Source organism: Vigna umbellata, chromosome 10 (genome assembly GCF_029865625.1).
Source record: "Vigna umbellata cultivar VRB3 chromosome 10, Vumbellata_1.0, whole genome shotgun sequence".
NCBI classification, from domain to species: Eukaryota; Viridiplantae; Streptophyta; class Magnoliopsida; order Fabales; family Fabaceae; genus Vigna; species Vigna umbellata.
Genome location: NC_142174.1, coordinates 9,505,403 through 9,527,918, shown reverse-complemented (window position 1 = coordinate 9,527,918; position 22,516 = coordinate 9,505,403). Strand labels below are relative to the sequence as shown.

Genomic DNA, 22,516 nt, shown 5'->3' with positions numbered 1-22,516 from the left:
TTGACATTGATTTCGTGTTAGATGTGTTAAAATATTATTTAAATGTTAATGAGTCACCAACCAAAACTTTTTTTTTATTTAATGGATTTTAGTAATCTCACTACAAAAATAAAGTCCTTTAAAAAATAAATAAGTTTGTTATACTATTTAATGGATTTTACTTTAATCACCGTTGGTGATTTGTAGAATATTTTTTGTTACTTTAATTTTTTAGTACAGAAGATACTATTTTGTTTGTTTGAGATGGTAAAATGAAAGAATCATATCGTCTTAATTAATAATATAGATTTTATTAAAAAAATTTAAAGAAAATCAATAAAACAGAAATTTGCTAAATGTGTAATTAAATCATTTTTTAAAATTTTGTATATGAAAACATGTAAATAATGTCATGTAAAGTAACGTCATCCCTATTATTAAGTTTTTTAAAAACATGATTTTATCTAGCTCTTTTAAAAACATTATTTTAAGTAGAACTGGAAAAGTATTAAATTCATATAACATTTCTTTAAAAATGATAAATTGCTAAAATAATTTAATGAAAAATTCAAATTAAAATATTTGACATTGAAACTTTATAAATAAAAAATAAAAAAAGTAGTTTGAAAAGGACCTTGATTTGATGTAGGACGATAATTTAAAAACGACAAGAAACAAAAGAAAAATGTGCATATATTGAAAAATTGGATGCTAGTGAGACACTGATTGAAGAAAACCGTGAATATCGGAAAGAGATTCTTATGTACGATTGTACCATGAAATTAAGGGAAGAAAAATAATATTTTAAAATTCATAAATTGTTTACCTTCAAAATTATTATTATTATTATTTATAATTATTTTATTTTTATATTATATGTCAAATAAATATAAAAATATGTCGCCAATGGAAAAAAAAACCCCTCTGTGCAATGTTTTTAACACATGTGGTCTAACTTTTCTTAAAAGTTTAATAATAATGCAGTTTTCCTTGTAAGGCATCATTCGTATGTTCCCTCGCAACCCTGCAGCAAAATCTACACATATAAGAAAATTTTAGTTAATTTTTTCAACAATGTTAATGATTAAATATTTTTATTTAGTAGATATTTTGTTTAAAAGAGAATTGATTATTGAGGTAAAAGTTGGAAAAAGTCCAAAACAAAAGTCTGAACGATTTGTAACATTTTGAACTTAAACCATATGTTTCATACTGCTTTACCAATTAAACTATATAAAAAAGCAAAACTTTAATTTTTTTGAGCACATTATACGAACGTTAACAATTATAGAAATTTTGTTCTTCTCAAAAGCATATAAGACTAAAAGTGTACGCTTGACAAAAAATAAAATAAATCATAGTATGTCTATTTTACATCAAATCATGTCTATTTTACATCAAATCATGTCTATTTTACAATATTTGAACAAAATGTTTAAAAATTTAGCTAGCATGATGCCCTTGAAACAAATCAGACTTGTCTTGCATTAAGTATGTTTTAATAAAATATTTATAAGATTTTGTATCTTATTCTTTTAAATTTTATAAATATATACAATTTATTAAATTATATAAAAATAAAAATAGTAAAAGAGAAATCAATAGTGTAATAAATTTTAAATCACTAATATCAATCTTTCGAAAATATGATGGTTAAAAAGATAAAAAAGAGAGTCTAATATGCACTTGGAATGTACATGGAACATATTCATAGGCTTGCATACGAGTTTCAAATTATGAGGGCAGTCAGTCATCTTTTTTAATAATTTTTGAAGTTTTAAACATAAGTTAGAATATAAATAATTAAATAAATAAAGATATATTTGGATAATATAAGACTCGTTTTAAATAAATAAAGATATATTTGGACAATATTATTATGGCATTGAAATTTGTTCAATTCCACCAGCCAACTTGAATGACTTATTTATTGGAGAAAGCTATAAAAAAATTATAAAGTTTAAGTTTGCAGATTTTTTAATTTTTTAATGAAACAACACCATAAGCTAGTAGTGTAATTTCTAGTACACCTTTCGAAAATTTGAAACCCTATTAAAAATAAATTAATTTACTTGTTTGTGATTATACTTGATCTTGTTTATTTTGTAGACATTTTATATCATTATGCTAAAACATTGTTTACAAGCATAATGATTAGATATTTGAATAAATATGCTGTGGACAAGTTATCCCATATAACTTTTTCAAATCTACAGAAATTAGGTGATTCAGATCGTGCTCATTGACTTTAAAAAGTTCTGCATGCTTGTTCCATGTTTGAACACCTTTTTACAATGACTTTTGTAAGCCCACTTATAAAAATCTTATAATTATTACAATGAAATATGCATAAATCTATATAATTTATACAAGATTAAAAAGAAAGAAAAAAATCTAATGTTTTACCACTTAGTACTTGTGGCGTCTTCTTCCTTCAAATCTTTTGTTATCCTCCTGGTATTTTGCAAACTGGGGCCTGCAACTGATATTTCTTGTTCAATCGGAAAAAAACATTTATTAGGTGAAGTAAAAAAAAAAAGAAACTTTGTAAGAGAGTCCATACTTGCATCACTGTAAAACTAAAAAGACAGAAGAGATATTTCAGAGAGCAAGTCACATGGTATCCTCGTTCAGAACGAGTGGTTGAATTCATTCAACTATAAGTACAGTGAAGCAAAAAACAGATGAGCAAGAGCAGACACACTGATCAGAAACATGGCAACAAACCAATCTCTGTTAGACAACCCTAGAAAATCCGTTTCCAAAACTATATGCTTAATCTTCTCTGTAGCTGTTGTGCTAACTTCATCAGCTCTTATTGCTTCCTATCTCTCAAAACCCTCTCCCTTATTCAACCACGGCATTTCTCACCGTGTTTGTGATCATGCAATTGATCGTTCAGCCTGCTTGGCACATGTCTTGGAAGTGGAACAAGATCCGATGTTCGGTGCCACACAAAACCACAGATTCGGATTGCTCCAATCCTTTTTAATGAAATCCACCTCACACATTGAGAGAGTGATAGGGGCAGCCAACGCTATGAGGGTGAGGATGAACAATCCAGGAGAAGAAGCCGCTTTGCGGGATTGCGTGGAGCTGATGGAGTTGTCCGTGGACAGAGTTTGGGACTCAAAGGCCAGCCTAACCAAAGGGACCACTGATTCGGCGCAAGATGTCCACACTTGGCTGAGCAGCGTGCTCACCAATCATGTAACTTGCTTGGAGGGACTGAAGGGGCGAGCTCGAAGGGTGATGGAGGCAGAGGTTCAGGACTTGATCTCGAGAGCAAGAAGCTCTTTAGCCATGTTCGTTGCTGTTTTGCCTCCAAATCCGGAGGTTGAAGTCGTGTCGCTAAATGGGAAGTTTCCCTCATGGGTGAGAAGCAAGGATCGGAGGCTGTTAGAGTCTTCGGCCGGAGAGATCAAGGCGAACGTTGTGGTGGCTCAGGACGGGAGTGGTGACTTTTTTACTGTTGCTGAAGCTTTGGCCACGGTACCCGATAAAAGCAAGAAGAGGTATGTTATTCATGTGAAGAACGGAACGTATATAGAGAAACTTGAAATTGGTAAGAAACAGAAGAACGTCATGCTGGTGGGTGACAGCATGGATTTAACTATAATCACCGGAAACGTGAGCGTCACCAACGAAACGAGCACCTTTCACACTGCTACTGTTGGTACGGATCTTCCTCTTTTTTTAAATTTTGTACACGTATTGGGCCTATTCAAACCTAACCTGCTGATGATGGGTTTATGCAGCGGCGGTTGGGGATGGGTTCATAGCCCAAGACATTTGGTTTAAAAATTTTGCAGGCCCAGAAAAGCACCAGGCAGTCGCACTTCGCGTGGGCGCTGATCAATCCGTGATAAATCGTTGCCGCGTGGACGCATATCAGGACACGCTCTACGTCCATTCCAACAGACAGTTCTACCGCGACTCCTACGTTACGGGCACCGTTGACTTCATCTTTGGAAACGCAGCTGCCGTCTTCCAGAACTGTACGCTGGAGGCCCGAAAGCCCATGAAAGGTCAGAAAAACATGGTGACGGCCCAATCACGAACAGATCCAAACCAAAACACAGGAATTTCAATTCAACAGTGTAACGTCTCCCCCAGTGAGGATCTCAGGCCCGAGATAAAGTCTTTCAAAACATATCTGGGCCGGCCGTGGCAGAACTTCTCGAGGACTGTTGTTATGCAATCCTTTCTGGACAAGCATATTGACCCAGAGGGATGGTCGGAATGGGATGACAAACATAAGAGCTATTTGGAAACCCTGTATTATGGAGAGTACATGAACAGAGGACCTGGTGCCGGTACCGGTGGAAGAGTGAATTGGACTGGTTACCACATCATCAAAAGTGCAGCCGTGGCCAACCAGTTCACAGTAAAAAACCTCATCCAAGGCGATGTTTGGTTGAAGAACAGTGGGGTCAACTTCATTGAAGGTCTATAAATGTTGCCTATGTGCTTCTATGTATCTAATGCCATTATCCAATAAAACAGACTTTCGGAAATTCTCTTTACACAAACTTTTCACTAGCTTTCTAATGATATTATCCAATAAAAATAATAAAAAAAATATTTGACAATATTTTAATACTATAATATAATTCATTTAACATAATTCATTTGACATATCTATTTAACATAATTAATTAAAAAATAATATAATTAAATTAAATTAATAATAATTATTTCATTAAATAAAATAAAATTAATTTATATATAATTATGTAACAAATTTAAAATAAGTAAATAAATAATATCTATATATTTATGTAAAATATAATAAATTAATAAACTAAAAGTTAAAGAAAATAAAAAAAACATAAACTTAGAAACCCTCCTGTGGTCATGCAATCCTTTCTGTACAAGCATATTAGGAAGGTCTATAAATGTTGCCTATGTGCTTCTGTGTATCTAATGCCAATATCCAATAAAACAGTTTATAGGAAATTCTGTTTACACAAACTTTTCACCATCTTTCTAATGCATGATATGATATATATAATATAAACTCCTTTCTATCTTGACTTTCATATAAATAATTAATATTTGAAATTAAGCGTATAGATAATAAAGAATATTTTTTTATACCATAATGTGATGTGGTGAGTTTGAAAATGGGCTTTAGTCGTTATCTCCGCCAAAATCATCGCAGACTTAAGGCTGATGTTGCAGTGTGACTTATTCTTCACCCATATTTGGAGTCTCCATGCACTTCACTTCCTTCCTCTACAGAACACTACTTCTCACTCTCTATATCACCCCATCCATTTCTCTTTTCTTCTTCCACCTCATGGCGAACACATTATCGCCATATCTATCACCGTCGTTATCAGTAGCAGCGATAGTAGTATTGTTGGTTTCATGTGGAATATTAATTCAGGAATGCGAGGGCCAGGGCCAGCAAGCCAAGGCTTTGCCTCCAGCAGGGGAAACTTGTAACGGGATTTTCATTTCCTATGACTTTCTCAAACGAACCAAAGAATACCCTCACGTGAAGAATGTGACGGCGCAGTCCTGGGCCTTCAGTTCCACCGCATCAGTTCTCAACACAGGTAAAGAAGTGTTTAAGGCATGGAAGCTGTTCATAGAGTTTCAACACGACGAGATTCTAGTCTCCGTCGGCGGAGGCAATATAGAAGAGGCAACCGAGTTCCCCGCTTCGGTAGGAAATGGCACTACCTTCGTCGGAGCTTCTCAGCCAGACTTGGATAGCGCAATCAACACAGCTCAAGATTTAAGCCAGATCCAAGCCGTCATCGACCTTACCGGTACCCAGTTTGGAGTAAAGCCCCCTACGGTTCCTATGCCAAAAACCATCAAGTTGGTAAACGATGGTTACAAATGCCCCAAACCAACTACCCACAGTGAGTAGTCTTATGATTCTCCAATTTCAATGATTTATAATAAGCTTTTGTCGATAAAAAATAGTTTGTTTTGAAAAACGTAAATGTTTCCGACAGTAGCAGATGATAATACAGCGTGTTGTTTGAGTTGTAACCTAACCACTGAAAATCGTGTTCCGCAGAAAGTTCCATGTATGCATGCTGCAAAAAGGACCCTAAAGCCAAGATTGCAGTTGCTAAGAAGACAAAATTCTTAGCACGGCAAAAAGGGGATCTTCTGATCTCCTATGACGTTACTCAAGTGTATGACGATAATTATTTGGTTCAGGTGTTGATGGAGAACGAACACTTTTTGGGACGGTTGGATCATTGGAACTTGACGTGGGAGTGGACAAGAGGGGAATTTATATACTCCATGAAAGGTGCCTTCACACGTGAGATAGAGTCCCTGGGTTGCATCAATGGCGAGGCAGGAAAGTATTACGCGGGATTGGATTTCTCTAAAGTGCTTAACTGTCAGAAGAATCCTATAGTGAGTGATTTGCCTTCAGAGAAATATAACGACAGTGAACTTGGAAAGATACCTAACTGTTGCAAAGACGGAAATCTTTTACCCATCATTATGGACCCCAGCAAATCCAAGTCTGCTTTCACAATGCAAGTGTACAAAATTCCACCTGATTTAAACAAAACGGCAATTTACCCTCCTGAGAAATGGCAAATTACGGGCATTCTGAACCCACATTACAAATGTGGCTTACCCAGAAGAGTGGAGCCTGCTCGATTTCCAGACTCCAGAGGACTCGAAGCAACGGTTATTGCCATTTCAAGTTGGCAAATAGTCTGCAATATCACTAAGCCAACCAAAAGGAGCACTCGCTGTTGTGTTTCTTTCTCCTCTTATTACAATGACTCCGTAGTCCCTTGTAACACCTGTGCCTGTGGCTGTGATTCTGTAAACACCAAAAAATGCAATCCCAATTCTCCGGCAATGCTTCTTCCTGCAGAAGCTCTTCTTCTACCCTTTGAAAACAGGTCGGCAAAGACGGTTGCTTGGGCCAAAATGAAGCATTTTACGATTCCCAAAAGATTACCCTGTGCCGACAACTGCGAAGTCAGCATAAACTGGCATGTGGTTTCCGATTACAAAGGTGGGTGGAGTGCTCGAATCACTATGTTCAACTGGATGACTACCCAGTTTGAGAATTGGTTCACCGCCCTCCAATTCAAGAAGACTCCTCGCGGCTACCAAGCAGCATATTCTTTTAATGCAACACCATTCCAAAGCTCAACCATACTATTTTCTTGCAAGGATTTATCGGAGCAAACTATCTTATAGCTTTGGACAATAAATCAAACCCACATGTTCCCGGAAAACACAATCCGTTATTTCCTTTACCAAGAAGTATTCACCAAATATCAAAATTGCAAAAGGAGATGGGTTCCCTTCCAAGGTCTTTTTTAACGGCGAAGAGTGTTCTCTTCCTACCAGATTCCTGTCAAAAGTGGAAACCAACCTAATGTTGTTGTAGATTTAGCATACCAACTCTTGTTTTTCGCTTTGGCTTTTACAATCACTCCAGTGCTGTAACGACATCCTATTCTTATGAACAGTTCCATTAGACAGGTTTATGTTATGTGTGCGTGCTCTCTATCTCTATCTCTCTATCAAAAAATGGTATAAAAACGTAACCATGTAACACCCTCTCACCCAAGTTCAACCAGATAAAACCATAACTAAAAGGATTAAACATGTTTTTATTTTTCAAACCATTTTAAAGAATTGTATCTCATTTTTAAATTAAGTTATATATTTAGTATGTCCTCTGTTTTTGTAAATGTTATCTCATTGGATTTCAAGATCTGTGTAAAACTTGATTGAAATCACGAAAAATAAAATAAAAATTGGATGCTAAATTTTCTTTCCTTAATTATTATATATAAATAATAAAAAAATATATATTAAAATATTTTCTAATTTATTAAATAATCATATCACTTATAAACTTTTATACTTTTTTCTACTTTTTATTTCTTGCCATTTTTCGTTAAATAATTTCACTTTCACGTCTCTTTTATCTTAAATTCACTCTTTCAAATATATTTTTTAATCAAACACACAAGTTAAACTATCATTCTTATACATGTTGTCGTAACTGAAATGTTACGAACACAAATCATAAATGGAAAATAGAGGTTGCTGTCGTCATAATTTATTAAGAAAAACTATGAAAAAAAATATGGTTTACGAAATCGGATTAAGTCTGAGAATTGGTTAGATGGTGGAAAAGATATTAACATTTCATGTCGTATGTCCGAAAACCCTTTAATTAGGTGTATAAAAATATTGTAATTTTTAAAATATTTATTTTTTTCTCAAAAGTCAAACAAAACTATATGAACAGAGAGAGAAAGGAAAACATTTTTTTAACAATTTTTTTTGATAATTCTTTTACAATGGTTTATGTGATAGTTTGTGATTGGTTTATTTTAAATATACAAATCAATAAAACAATGACTCATAATGTATTGTCAAAAATTTATTAACATATCATGGTGGAAAACAATGGTATTATATAAGGATAATTTAATGATAAAAGTTGAAAGAAAGAATGAAAGAAGTTAAGTGTTGAACTATTTTCACATAATAATAATAATATTTTAATCATCAAATAAATTCATGAGTTAATATAATAACTAAAATGTTTAAATTTAATACGTAATTATATATATAACTATGAGAGTAGAGTAAGTTAGTGTGTGGAATATGGATATCTAACTATCTATCTACTTCATAAATGCTTTTACACCTTCTGCTCTGCAATAACTCCATGCTGCCAAACCTCTCCAATCGTTCTTCACTTTCACAACCCCTAACCTTCTATTTATTCATTTCATCTCCTTTTCTCTTCTGCTTTCTTCTTCTCTCTCTCTTTCACTTTGGCCCACACAAGGATTTCTCTTAAACGCCATTGCCACTCCTTCACTTTTCTTCAGTTCTCATCAACATATAACAAAAACCAAGGTTCACTTCCTTTGCTTTATCTTCGCTAATTTCTCACTCACATTCAAATGCTTTACTTCACTCAACTCTACCAATATTATTGTATTTCCTCATTGATTTCCGTTTCATTTTGGGTGCCAAGTTTTGCCACTGTTGCAACCTAAACCTGCATGTTAATCTCAAATGACAGGAGCATGAAGTGATGCAGAGACACCGACATGCGATAGACGACCACGAATGTTTTTATCAGTTTCGTCTTTACCAAGGGTTGGTCGGAAAACAAAATCCATAAATCCCAATTCAGAGAGGTTGGTCGGAACACTTCATTCATTGCAATCATCTTCAAGGTCATCACTCAATTTCTTAATTTCTCTTCTAATTAATTCTGTCTTAGTTTTTCCATGTTTTATTTATTATTTATTTATTTTCACTAACCTAAATAATTACAGAAAATTATCTCTTTCTTATTCTCGTTTATTTTGTGTTACAAAAAAAATCTAACTATTGAGTGAATAATTCTAACCCTCTTACAAATAATCTTACTTTCTTTTTGTATGGAAAGTATTAAATGACTTTTATATATTTTTAGACTTTGAATATTTTAAGAAGAATAATTTGCACGAAGATATAACATTTTTATTTTCACCCAAGAAGATAAAACATTGTTCCTAACATATCCGTCAACTTTAAAGATATTTAAAAAGTTACAATAAGGAAATTAGGAAAAGGTATTGTTTAGCATTTTATTAAAGTTACCATTTATTGATATTAAGTATATTTATATTATTTAAACGATAAATAACTTAATAATTTTTTATTTTTACTTAACCAGTATTTTTGAGCAGTTCCAAATTAGTATACCATCTTTGTCAACCTTTATTGTAATTTATAGGTCTTTGTCTTTGACTATAGATTGAATTTGTGTAATGCTGTATATTCGAACAAAATTTTCCCACGTTAATCTTTTAAAGCGTTTCTTGACCTATGAAATTGGCATGGCATTTAAAACTTTGAACTAATAACACTTAAATTTGGAATTTGAATGAAGTCATTTTAGAATTAATAATCATGCATTGCATAGTTACTACCTTTTTATGTTGCTCTTCACCCAATTCTAGGGTAAACTTTTGTTATAAAATGAGTCTTAGTAATATATATATATATATAATTTATTATATAAAAATGTTCAAATAGTAATGTGATTGGGAACTCTTGTTATCATTGTCTTAATTACCATTCTCTTATTTTTATCGTTTGTATCACTTCAATTATTATTATTATTATTATTATTATTATTATTATTATTATTATTACATTATAATAATAGGAATACTATTATCATCAGCATATTTTTCATTTAAATTTGACCTAGCCCAACCCATTACTTAATAACATGACTCAAAATGAATTTCAATTCAACTTAAAATTATAGTTCTACACTCTAATTTAACAATTCAAAGACAAAGGATACGCTTTCTTTTAATAAATTATGCTAGAATTTCAGTTTAACGTGTACAAAAGCTTTAGACTATCTCAGTAAAAAGGTTGTTTAAAGTTAAACTATATTATCAAAGTAAAAATCATATTAAATAAGAAAGTAAAAGATTAAATTTTTTAACTAATGTAAGACTTTAAATTATAGTGTAAGATGCTTAGATCTAACATGTTAATATGCTGAAAATTAAAACAAGCAACACTTTTTAGTACTTATTTACGATGCTCTGCTATACTTAAATGAAAGCATTGAAAAGAAAATTAAATACATTTGATATTTTTCAAATTTAAAAATAGTCAGTACATTTTCATTTTTTTCAACTATATGAACATTAACATAAGAAGGTATTGTAAGAAATTTAAAATTATTCCTTGGATTTTTATTCGATAAAAATTATGATCTTACATCTTATAAAGTATTCAAATTCTCCCATGTTACAAAAATCGTATTGAGCTGTTTTGTTTCTTGAAGACGTAGTGGTTATTTATATACGTCGTATTTTCTTAAAATATTTTTTTATCGGTGTACAAGTTAAATAACATTGAATGAACATTTACTTAAATGGTTGCAGTCACCTAAAAATATAAATGTAATAAATTTATTAGTTTTTAACAAGTAAAATAGTAAATGTTAACAATTTTGTCCTTTATTACAAATGAAGATACTTATTACTCCCTTTTTCTCAATATTTTTAAACCATATATCTCGATGACTTCTTATTTTGTTTCGTTTGATTGTTGTATAATATCAATGAATAATTTTTTTTAATTCCACCATTAACAGTTAATTAATGAACTTTTTGGATAATGAAAGTAGATAAATTGTTAGCAAAATATCTTTTAGAGAACCGGTTTAACCACAAACTATTTTTACTATTGTTTCATTTTATGAGTTTATCCATTTTGGTGATTGTGTTTTGTTTTTTCTCCTATTTTAATGTTGGAGGGTTTGTTTCTTATTATTTATACTAAATTTTTTAAAATAATTTTATATTTTTCAAATGTCAGTGAGTGTAATTGAATTCACAATCTCTTTCAACATCGTTTTCAATTGAGATGAATATAATAAAATATCAATGAACATTTAATAAGTTCCTCTTTCATATATATATATATTTATATGAAGAACATGAGAATATTAAAATATTTTATTAAAATAGGTTGAGTTTCAAGTGATATATAATAAATAGTTACTACATACAAAGAATGAGTTTGTACATTTTTCTCTTATTTTTCTATATTGTTTATGTTGTTTATTTCTAGATAAACTTTTAAACGTTAGTTACATATCAATTTTTCATAATTTTTTTTTTCTCTCAAGTATGACTTCACATACATTACAAATTTATCTCAAATATATTCTACCCATGAGTCCCTATTCATATGACACTTCTTACATACGGTATACATTGTTGAATTTGCTCGATAACCAAAAAAACACATAAATGAAAGAAAGTAATTTCATATATCACGGAGTAAGTTCTCTATATAACATATACACATAGGATTCTCTGTATAACTAAAGAAATGCTATAACAAAATATTGTAAAGATGGTTAAAATAAAAACATCATGTAAAAACGGTAGACAATTTAATTAATTTAACATTGCTAGATGTTTTCTAATGGTCAATCTTTCTATACAATCATGATTTAAAATCACCGTATCACATTAATTATTAAAAGAAATATTTTATATTTTTAAATAGTATATTTAAATAATTAATACATGAAGAAAGAATAAAAGTGGTGAAATTGTAATTTAATCTTCAATCTTCTTGAGAGTGAGGAAGAGAACTCTAAACAAAAAGTAATATCAAATATATCAAAAAGAAAAATTAGGGGCTAAAATAATTAAAGGGTTTTTTTTTTATAAAAAAAAAGTACTACGAATAATTAGGAAATAATCTTGCAAGAAAAGAAAAAAGAATTATTAAAACAATTTTTTATAATTATGGAGTGGTGAACTATTACTGACGTATTAAACAAAAATATTTGTATTTTTGTGTTCTTAACTCTACTCACAATTTTGGTGTCCATATATATGGACAACTGACAAATTGGTATTTGTATTGTTTTTATTTGAGATATTAATGTCTTTATTTTTTTAATATATTTTATATTATTATAATTTGAAAGAAATAGATTGGTCATTTATTATACCAAAAATATTAAATATTTACCTTACCTAGTTATGAACATTTAATGTATTAAACTTTTAACGTACTCAGCATATTAAACTTTATAAAATATATTCTTAGGGGCACTTGACTGAGGGGTACACAATATATATATGCTACTTCTTGCTCTCGGCATCTTTGCTCGTGTTAAATGTTTTTGAATTCCAGTGTTGGAAGACTAGAGAAGAAGCTCGTGGCTCCTCAACGTGAGGATTTCAGTCAATGTTTCACACAAACATGTTTGATTCTCACCCTCACATGCTTGATATGTCACCCCACAAAACTGCTTTCTCTGAGACTGACCTGGGAAAGCCCAGAGATGATGAATATGAGACCAAGTCAGGCACTGACATGGACGCTCCTTCCGGCGACGACCAAGATCCCAACCCAAGACCCAGAAAGAAGGGTTACCGTCGCCACACACAGCGCCAGATAGAAGAAATGGAAGCGTAATCACTCTTATATTTATCACTCTTTACGTAACATCGTATATGTTTGCTTACTTGCTATTTTTCTTTTTCACTTCACTTTTATCAGCTTCTTCAAGCAGTGTCCTCACCCAGATGACAAGCAAAGAAAAGAGCTAGGCCGGGATTTGGGGTTAGAGCCTTTGCAAGTCAAGTTTTGGTTCCAAAACAAGCGCACCCAGATGAAGGTAATTAAGTAAAAGAGATAGAGAGAGAGAGACTCTAAACAGCATATACCTTTACATTTGGTTGTGTATATATTGATGAACATCTGCAGTATAGTTAATCTGTTTTCTTTAAATGAGATTAAAGCTGTAACATTTTTCTTAAATTATGCTGGCGGTGTAGACTCAGCATGAACGACATGAAAATTCTATTCTGAAGGCCGAAAACGAAAAGCTTCGAGCTGAGAACAACAGGTACAAGGAGGCCCTAACCAATGCTACATGCCCCAACTGTGGAGGCCCAGCTGCCCTTGGCGAAATGTCCTTCGACGAACAGCACTTGAGGATTGAGAACGCTCGGTTAAGAGAAGAGGTACGTCGGGTCCGCTGCATGGTGTAAAAGATTATTCAACGTTTCTTTTCTTCTTCAGCATATAACCAATTTTCTTCTTGCATGGAAAAAAAAATCTTTAGATCGATAGGATTTCAGGAATTGCGGCCAAGTACGTTGGAAAGCCCGTGACGTCTTCGTACTCCAACCTTTCGTCACTCAACAACAATCACATGCCTGTCGGTAACTATGGAGCACAGTCAGGCACGGTAGGAGAAATGTACGGTGGAAGTGACCTTTTGAGGTCACTCCCAGCTCCAGCTGATGCTGACAAGCCCATGATCGTGGAGCTCGCTGTTGCAGCTATGGAGGAACTCACAAGACTAGCTCAGGCTGGAGACTCTTTATGGGTCCCCGGGAGCCACCACTCTGAGATTTTGAACGAAGAAGACTATTTGAGGACTTTCCCTAATAGGGGTTTAGGTCCCAAACCTCTGGCCTTGAGATCTGAAGCTTCAAGGGAATCTGTGGTGGTCATCATGAATCACATTAACCTGATTGATATCCTTATGGATGTGGTGAGTGATAATCAAACAACGGTCGTATATATTATAATTTGTAAAGTTAACGACTTGAGAATGACATTCATCGTTTGCCGGTTTCAGAACCAATGGTCAACTATGTTTTGCGGTATTGTCTCAAGAGCATTGACCCTTGAAGTCCTTTCAACTGGAGTAGCAGGAAACTACAATGGAGCCTTGCAAGTGGTACTAAACTTTCTACCTTTTTTATCTTATATAGTTAACAAATAATCTTTATTTCTTATTTTTCAAGAATGTGATTAAAGTTGTTCTTTAATGTTGCAGATGTCAGCCGAGTTCCAAGTCCCTTCACCGCTTGTTCCTACTCGTGAGAACTATTTCGTAAGGTACTGTAAGCAGCAACCAGATGGGATATGGGCAGTGGTGGATGTTTCTTTGGATAATCTGCGACCCAGTACGATCTCAAGAAGCCGAAGAAGACCCTCTGGATGTTTAATTCAAGAATTGCCAAATGGTTACTCCAAGGTAGAAAAACACATTTTCTAGCTTTATATTTCCACGGTTTATGATACGAAGGCAACATTCCAAGAAAACAGAACTATAATTTAATCTGTTGCTGCCTTCTTCTTCTCATATATTAGGTTACATGGATCGAACATGTAGAAGTGGATGATAGGGCGGTGCATAGCATATATAAAACCCTAGTCAATTCCGGTCTCGCCTTTGGAGCTAAACGCTGGGTGGCTACATTAGACAGACAATGCGAACGTCTTGCCAGTTCAATGGCCAACAACATACCAGCAGGGAATCTCTGTGGTATGTTTATCAACTTAACTTTTTAAGCCCCTTCAATAATACTTATTTTAAGATCTGTTTGTTTGTTTATATAAGATGTTCATATACTGAAATAGATGAGTAGAGTGTGACCTTGTTTCCAATATCCTTAAAAAATGCAGTGATAACCAGTGCTGAGGGAAGAAAAAGTATGCTGAAACTGGCAGAGAGAATGGTTATTAGCTACTGCACTGGTGTAGGTGCTTCTACTGCACATGCTTGGACAACTCTATCCGCAACTGGATGTGATGACGTAAGGGTCATGACTAGAAAGAGCACTGATGAACCTGGCAGACCACCCGGCATAGTGCTCAGTGCTGCCACTTCTTTCTGGCTCCCAGTTCCTCCAAAGAAGGTTTTTGATTTCCTACGCGATGAAAACTCAAGAAACGAGGTATTCATAATATTTCAGTACTTATAAGAAATCAGCAATTATTTGGTAACTAACGATACATTCACAGTGGGACATTCTTTCTAATGGGGGTCTAGTTCAAGAATTGGCACACATAGCAAATGGCCGTGATCCTGGCAACTGTGTCTCCCTACTTCGAGTCAATGTAAGTTGCTGCTATAGCATTCCAGTGAGGAACCTTTTTGGCGTAAATGTCATGATAGATGAGATATAAGCTAACAGTTTCTTTGATATATGGTACAGAGTGCAAATTCAAGCCAAAGTAATATGCTGATACTTCAAGAGAGTTGCACTGATTCTACTGGCTCGTATGTAGTTTATGCTCCTGTGGATATTGTAGCTATGAATGTAGTACTGGGTGGAGGGGATCCAGATTATGTTGCCCTGCTTCCCTCAGGCTTTGCTATTCTTCCTGATGGGCCTGGAATGAATGGTGGGTCAATAGTTGATGTTGGATCAGGAGGTTCTCTACTCACAGTTGCCTTCCAGATCTTGGTTGATTCAGCTCCAACAGCAAAACTATCTTTGGGTTCAGTTGCTACTGTTAACAGTCTAATTAAGTGCACGGTTGAAAGGATCAAGGTCGCAGTGATACGTGACAACACCTAATTTCACATGGTAATCAAATTAACTATTTGCAAGTTTTAAGACTTAAATCATTATGCAGAATAACTTGTTGAGAAGAATAATTTAGGTCATTGTTCTGATACTGTTTTCCTTTTTGCAGTGTTATAACAAGGGTAGTAGAGTTGAAATTAACAAGCTCAGAGTGGTGCCTGTTTGGTTTTCAGAAGAGGGAAAGAAGTCAATGAACGCACCTCGGAGAATCACTTCAATGGTAGAACTTGGAAGAATCTTAGGTTCGGGTATTGACTTTCACTGATGAAAACTAAAATAGTTCCATCCAGCTTTTAATATTTTAACTTAGAATAACTGCAGATTTTCATGTTCGCTATTTATTTTTAGTGCAGTATTTGTAGGCCTAAGCAAACTTTTCTCAAGTGGGTTATGTTCACTTTTTCTATTGTATTGTAAACTAAAGCAAATTTTCGTCTATTTATCAAGTGTTCTTTTAACGTTGCCGACTATGTTTATCATCTCAGTTTTACTCATTGCCTATACGTCTTACTATAAAAACATGGTTCAAAATTTCCATCATCATCTAAGATATGTTCATGCAAAAGATTTTCATGATCAATTATTAAAGAAACTATCTGAAAATTCTTTCAGTGAATAATCATTTGCAAGTATGATGCATTGACTTGGCTTACCGTAGTGGTGTAAATTACTTAAAATATTGCGTTAACGAAGCGTACCTAAATTAAGGTAAAATGTGAATAGGTGGTACATTCTCTACGGCTTCATATCCTACTTACTAACCTATAGTCTTGAATTTAAGAGGGATACCGGTTTTTTGGCGAGTGTAATGATTGAGTAAAATAGTTCAAATTTCCTTTCTCAACATTATAATTATATATACTGTTTCTGAACAATATTCAAAGATAACACTTTCATTACTTCTATTTTTCCCTCAAATTATTTACGTCTTTGGTGTATTTTTTTTACCATGATATTTTAACAACTCTTTTTAACAACAAACGATGTGTCATTATTTTATTGGTCTGTATATTTGAAACGGACCAATCACACGTTACCACATAAGTTGTTGTTAAAAAGTTGTCAAAAATAATTTTTAAAGAGAAATTTTTCATTTTTTTTATCATATAGATTGATCATTATTTAATACAATGATTAGATTTTTAGAAAGTTTGATTGTATTATTGAGATGGAGATGTTTTATTAATTGAATTATAGGTTTATATAACTATACAAAATATTACATAATTATAATTTTTTTTAATTTAATTATGTTTTGTAAGAATAAAATATTATAAGATTAATAAAAAGATATATGAATGAAAATAAATAAAATGACTTATTTTTTAATTAATATGAATGATCATTTTACAATTCAACCATGAGTTTTTTTCAAAAGATAATATATCTAAATTATTTGATTTAAAATATTAATAATGCGCCTACGAAATTGATTATTTCTTCGAAACAAATCAAACTTCTTTTGTCATATTTTATTATATTTACTATATAATGTAAGAGTCTGATATTTTAGTTATAAATTAAGTTGGGATAATATATTCTACCTCTTAGCAAAATTAATTACTTTTAGAAATCTTTTACTGATGCTATTGAATTATTTATGAAATATGTCAAGTTAAGCCTTGGTGAGGTGTGAAATGGATAAGTTGTTGACTACTCAAATGACACAGAGAAATGGACACTCGATTTCTTATGTGGGTTATTACGATGTCACATGTTAATATCAAAACTAAGATAATAATCATTTGAGATTAGAGGAATTTCATTGACAATTATCATTTTTAAAAATTAATAATTATTTATATGTTATTGTGTAGTAGTTCACACAATTTCACACCGTATCAAGTTCTTTACATATGTATGAATTTGCTTGAATGGTCATACTTTATAGTTTTTTGTTTAGATATAATTTGAATTTTAAGTTAATATTAATCCATTCATTAAACAATAATTAAATGAAAATCTATTTGTAAGTTAACCTTGTTTTATGCAAAAATATAAACTTATTTATGAGATATTTTTTGTATTCCTTAAATTGATATTCTTTTGCGTAATTTGTTATGGAGTGTTCTAATACAGAAGGATGCATGTAAGTATAGGGCAGCTTTCCTAAAATGTAAATAATGTTAAAGTAAGTCGTATTAGTATAGTTTGAATAACATAAAAAATCTAGCTTATCTAAATAATTTGAATTTTGTAAAAAGGCTGAAGTGCTTCATTTATAATATATTATTCTTTTGTACATTAAACAAAATTTTCTAACATACTTTAGTGCCACATGAACATGTTAACATGAGAAAAATATTAAGATTTTAATTCGTGCTGTCATTGTATTAAAAAAAATATTTCAATCTGTTTGAAAGTTTGGATATTAAATAATCTTGAAAGGGCATGCAAAAAAATAAGAATCATAGTTCTGTTAGTATGTAATACTAAATAAGAAAAAGATTCCATTTTTCTTTTGTCTTATCTTCTCTAAGTTTGAGACCTAAAAAATCTCACTCAATCATTTCAAACTGTGGTCTCTGTATTTCATTCATTAACCACTTTTACACCATTATTTAAATTGTTCTTTTATGATTTAAAATATACTTCACTTTTAAAAAAAATTATTTATTATAAATATAATTTCCAGCATAAATAGCCGTATTCTATATTTGGTAAAACAAACCTAAAAGTGGAAATACATAAAATCATAAAAAATTGAACAAGAGTTGGTGAAAGCATTGAATGTTGTTATAAACAAGAGCATTCAGAAGTCCGTAAGTAGGTGCTGTTTTTTAAAAGGTGTGGGGTATGAAAATGATTCATAAAATAAAGTTCCTCCATTTTAATAATATATAAATAAACTCTTTTTAAATGCATTTTATAATTCATAAAAAATATTATTCTTAAAATCTTTTATGAGTGAAACTTATTTACTTATGATATAAATTAGAAAAAATATTAATCAATACTCTTTTAAGAATGGATTTTATTATATAAAAAACACGCGTTATTATAATTAGTTGAAATATATATATATCATATTTTATTAGCATATGTTGTATTTTCTTTCTAGTTTTTAATGGTTTGGACATGTAGTCCCAAAATATTCCTAAGTATTGACTATACACAGAGAATTACTATTTTATGGTGTGTTTGGTGTGGTAAATTTAATATTCATAAAGAACGATATGAGTGCATTGGTGAGAATTTTGAGTATTTGGTATTAGTAGATATGTGTGAAGAAAATGTGTGAAATTGAAAGGTGTAAATGATTATTCTGTTTTCAATTACTTATTTCATTTTTCTTTAGTTTTAAATTATTATTGTCAATTAATAAATAATATTAGTTTGAAAAATACTTCATTTTCATTTTTTTAACCTTTTTTCCAATAAAAAATATTTATATTTTAAAATATATACGAAAAATAGTTTTAGCTTTCCACAAATTACAAATTTAGTTCAAACAAATCAATCCATGCATAAAAAAATTAATACTTTAGATTTATTTTACTTCCTTTGTATCAAATCATCTCATTTCAAATTCAAGATATAAAATTATATATATAAATAAGTATATATATTGTAGGAGTGGATTAAGTCAAATTTAAAGTCTAGTCTTTAATACACTGTACCATGACAACCTCATATAACCACTTGATATTGATTATTTGCTTATTCTCCCCCTTTTATAACTATAAAGCTGTGTTTTTTTAACTACACACGATCTTTGGAATATATTGAATAAACTTCTTATAAATATTTATAGTCATAAGAGAATAAAAAAATTTAAAAATTATATTAAACTAAATCTAAGAAAAAGAAAAAAGAGAGTCATATTTTACTTATAAATTAATTTATAAAATTTATTTAAAATGAATTTTTGTAAGAATATTTTTCAACTCATTTATAAACCAGTCTAAACTTTTCAGCATTTTTTTTAATATCTTTATCTACAAGGACAACTGGATATTGCAAACAAGTTCATGATTATCTATCCCTATATATCTTCATAATCCAAGTTGAATTCTATTCTCAATATTTAAAACAATTTCATATCATTTACATAAATTAAATAATATTATAAAATTAAAATACAATTTATCTAGCTAAACTGCGACCAACTACATGTATCACTGTATATCATCCACAATTTCTTTATCATGTTTCCAATATTAATAAATGTAAAATTTAAGAGACATGGTTTTAAAAGTAAAATAGTAATAAAATAAGTGAAACACTGTAATATTAAAATTTGAGTTTTAACCTAATAACGAGGAAAACTTGACTCATAGAATAGTGCAGCCGATGTGTACCTTCTTCTTCATCTTCTTCGTTGTCCTGTGTCTCCTTGGCCGCAGCCAATCTCTGGTGACAGTACACGGCAGAGGCTCGCAATTATATACTGCCATACCTAAGCGAAGATAACGTATATGTAATAATTACTACCGACGTACCTATTTACTACGTTGGTTCACAATAACAGTGAATTAGCCACACCGTGTTGGAGAGATGAAGGAGGATTGGCGCAGTTATAGTTCAAAATTGAATGGTCTGGCGTAACAGTTAATTGGTGGAAGAGTAGATTAAAATTTGTGCAGAAGCTGCAGAAGGTACATATACCTATATGTATGATGCAGCAGCACTAGCACAGGTAAGATGGTATGACATTATATGTATATGCAGTTAATAAGAAGGAAGATGGTAAGCACTGGAAAAGCGAGAAAAATGAAATGGGAAATTAAGAAACGACAGTGATTTGGAGGTATAGGGTGGAAAATTTGTTACCGTTTCGGCATCCATCACGGAGTCGTGGTCATAATTTTACTGAAGAACACTGATGCAGAGGCGTAGTTGAAGGCAGCAGAGGCAGTGGGGTTATTATTAATTTGATCAGACAGAAGAAGGAAATCAGAATCTATGAATCGTAAATTAATTCAGTTTTTTAGGTTAGCTGGGCGCTAGGTGCTTTCTCTCTGGCGGGTGAAGTTCATTTTTAAATGCTGCCAAAGGTAAAACAGAAGTTAAGGTACACGAATGATATCATGATTTTGCATCAGGTACCCTTCTCAATTTTAGAGCTGGAATATGAATCTTTCGATCTAACTAGCTAGCCTTTTGTTTCTCAATATGGATTCTACAAGATAACATTCAATTTCAACTGGACAATAGCTTATTAAAGCACTCAAATTCTGGTATGATCAATGCAATCTAATAAATGTGAAATACAATATAAAGTAAACTAAAACAAATAAGGTTAAATCATTTCAAAATTCTTTCAGCAAAACTCGTATATTTGAAACAAACCAATTACAATGTGGTAAAAAAAGTTATAAAAAAGAATTGTTAAAAAATATTTTTCATATATATATATATATAAAAGGATAAAATTAGATAAGCTGATCTTGCACGTTTTCTCTTCCGTGAGCCTTACAAATGAAACTCGTAGAAGTAATTTAAAAATTGTGTTCTTCTTCCTTTTCTTTTTGTAACCTACCGAACCTACTAATATGATTTGAAATATAAATAAAATGTTAAATAGAATGAAAGTGAGGGAAATCCAGTAGATACAGTGAATTCATAAAAGGCCAACTGAATCTGAAATTGAGCATGATGATGAGCAGGAACATTGGTCCAGCCTGGGAAGGATCTAGCTTATAGGGTGGTCACTGTCCATAAAAACAACGAAGGGTTCAATCATCGTTCACATGTTTTATAAAGATTTTATTTTATGTTTTTTTTGATAAAATCTATGAAATGATATAGTTAATTGATAAAATTTTATGTAACACCGTTTCTTTTCTCATTTCCTTTTCACTCTAAATTTATTTCTCTAATTTAGTTTTAGAATCTTATCGTATTTTTGTATAAACGGTGAAGAATAAAAAATATATATAAAACGATGTTATGTTGGCATTTTGTGGTTTTTTCAGAGCAACATATATATAAATTAGACAGAGAAGAATAATAAGCTATTGTAGATGTAGAATAACAACACTAACCTATGATTGGTTGTGAATTAAGAAAAAGAATCTAAAAATAGCAAAGTGGTTTGGTCAGTTATTGTGATACCTACTACTAATGGCTGACAGTGTTGGCAAACTATGGACTACCCAAATTCGGCCCAAACATTTACAAAAGTAAGACGAGCCCAACAAATGAGTTTAGCATGTTGCTTTCTGCACCCCACGAAATTTCCGGGAAGAAGCGCACTCCGTCAGTGTTGCCACTTGAGAATTTTCTTTTCATGAATCCTTAAAGGTGGGAAGAGTCTTCGCCACTGACAATTCTCATCCCAATGTCACTCTCGTGCAATTTATCTACCTTTCCTTTGTTCCGTTGCTATATTTCAGAATATAAAAAACTAAAAATTTTAAATATTAACATTTTAAATTTTCTTTTATTTTATAACTTCTAATATTATGTCATTAAAAAATGTTATTAATGAAGTGACTTTCACTTTAAAAAGCACGCCAAATTATATTTTCCTTCTTCCGTTGATTTTACACGTTTAAAAGGCATATAGACGCGAAATTTTAAATCAATAACTTTTTATCCATATATAGTTCATATATTAATAAAAAAGTATGAACAGAAAAATAACTTCACCTACCATATACTATAAAAATTTCATCTATTACAAAAAGGGTGAT

At 31.6% G+C, this 22,516-nt stretch overlaps 2 protein-coding genes, 1 long non-coding RNA gene and 1 pseudogene across 3 annotated transcripts; 3 read left to right on the top strand and 1 right to left on the bottom strand.

The window, feature by feature from the left end:
* The first annotated feature begins 2,546 nt into the window (after positions 1-2,546).
* LOC124832052 (pectinesterase-like) lies at positions 2,547-4,496 on the top strand. The gene is made up of 2 exons (XM_088101083.1): positions 2,547-3,655; positions 3,738-4,496. Exons 1-2 carry the CDS (start codon positions 2,695-2,697, stop codon positions 4,433-4,435), a joined length of 1,659 nt encoding a protein of 552 aa, XP_087957209.1. The 5' UTR covers positions 2,547-2,694; the 3' UTR covers positions 4,436-4,496.
* A 785-nt stretch (positions 4,497-5,281) lies between these two features.
* LOC148191833 (COBRA-like protein 10 pseudogene) lies at positions 5,282-7,425 on the top strand (annotated as a pseudogene).
* Positions 7,426-8,667: 1,242 nt separating this feature from the next.
* On the top strand, positions 8,668-16,336 carry LOC148191832 (homeobox-leucine zipper protein PROTODERMAL FACTOR 2-like). Its single transcript, XM_088100858.1, has 13 exons — positions 8,668-8,859; positions 9,029-9,185; positions 12,679-12,959; positions 13,048-13,165; positions 13,326-13,514; positions 13,616-14,050; positions 14,138-14,239; positions 14,339-14,539; positions 14,656-14,830; positions 14,971-15,242; positions 15,310-15,405; positions 15,504-15,878; positions 15,988-16,336. The coding sequence occupies exons 3-12, from the start codon at positions 12,733-12,735 to the stop codon at positions 15,867-15,869; spliced, it is 2,181 nt and encodes a 726-aa protein (XP_087956984.1). The 5' UTR covers positions 8,668-8,859; positions 9,029-9,185; positions 12,679-12,732; the 3' UTR covers positions 15,870-15,878; positions 15,988-16,336.
* A 3,650-nt stretch (positions 16,337-19,986) lies between these two features.
* Positions 19,987-21,011, bottom strand: LOC148191831 (uncharacterized). The gene is made up of 3 exons (XR_015782515.1): positions 20,652-21,011; positions 20,321-20,486; positions 19,987-20,231 (listed from the first exon to the last, which is right to left on the bottom strand). It is a non-coding gene; the product is annotated as an uncharacterized LOC148191831 (long non-coding RNA).
* Positions 21,012-22,516: the final 1,505 nt, after the last annotated feature.

Bases quoted from the DNA above. Each gene is read 5' to 3' on its own strand.
- LOC148191832 (XM_088100858.1), top strand. From the start codon at position 12,733: ATGTTTCACACAAACATGTTTGATTCTCACCCTCACATGCTTGATATG. The intron at 13,515-13,615 runs GTACGTCGGGTC...AAAAATCTTTAG, and splicing joins ACGCTCGGTTAAGAGAAGAG to ATCGATAGGATTTCAGGAAT. The intron at 14,831-14,970 runs GTATGTTTATCA...TAAAAAATGCAG, and splicing joins ACCAGCAGGGAATCTCTGTG to TGATAACCAGTGCTGAGGGA.
- LOC124832052 (XM_088101083.1), top strand. From the start codon at position 2,695: ATGGCAACAAACCAATCTCTGTTAGACAACCCTAGAAAATCCGTTTCC. The intron at 3,656-3,737 runs GTACGGATCTTC...GGGTTTATGCAG, and splicing joins CTTTCACACTGCTACTGTTG to CGGCGGTTGGGGATGGGTTC.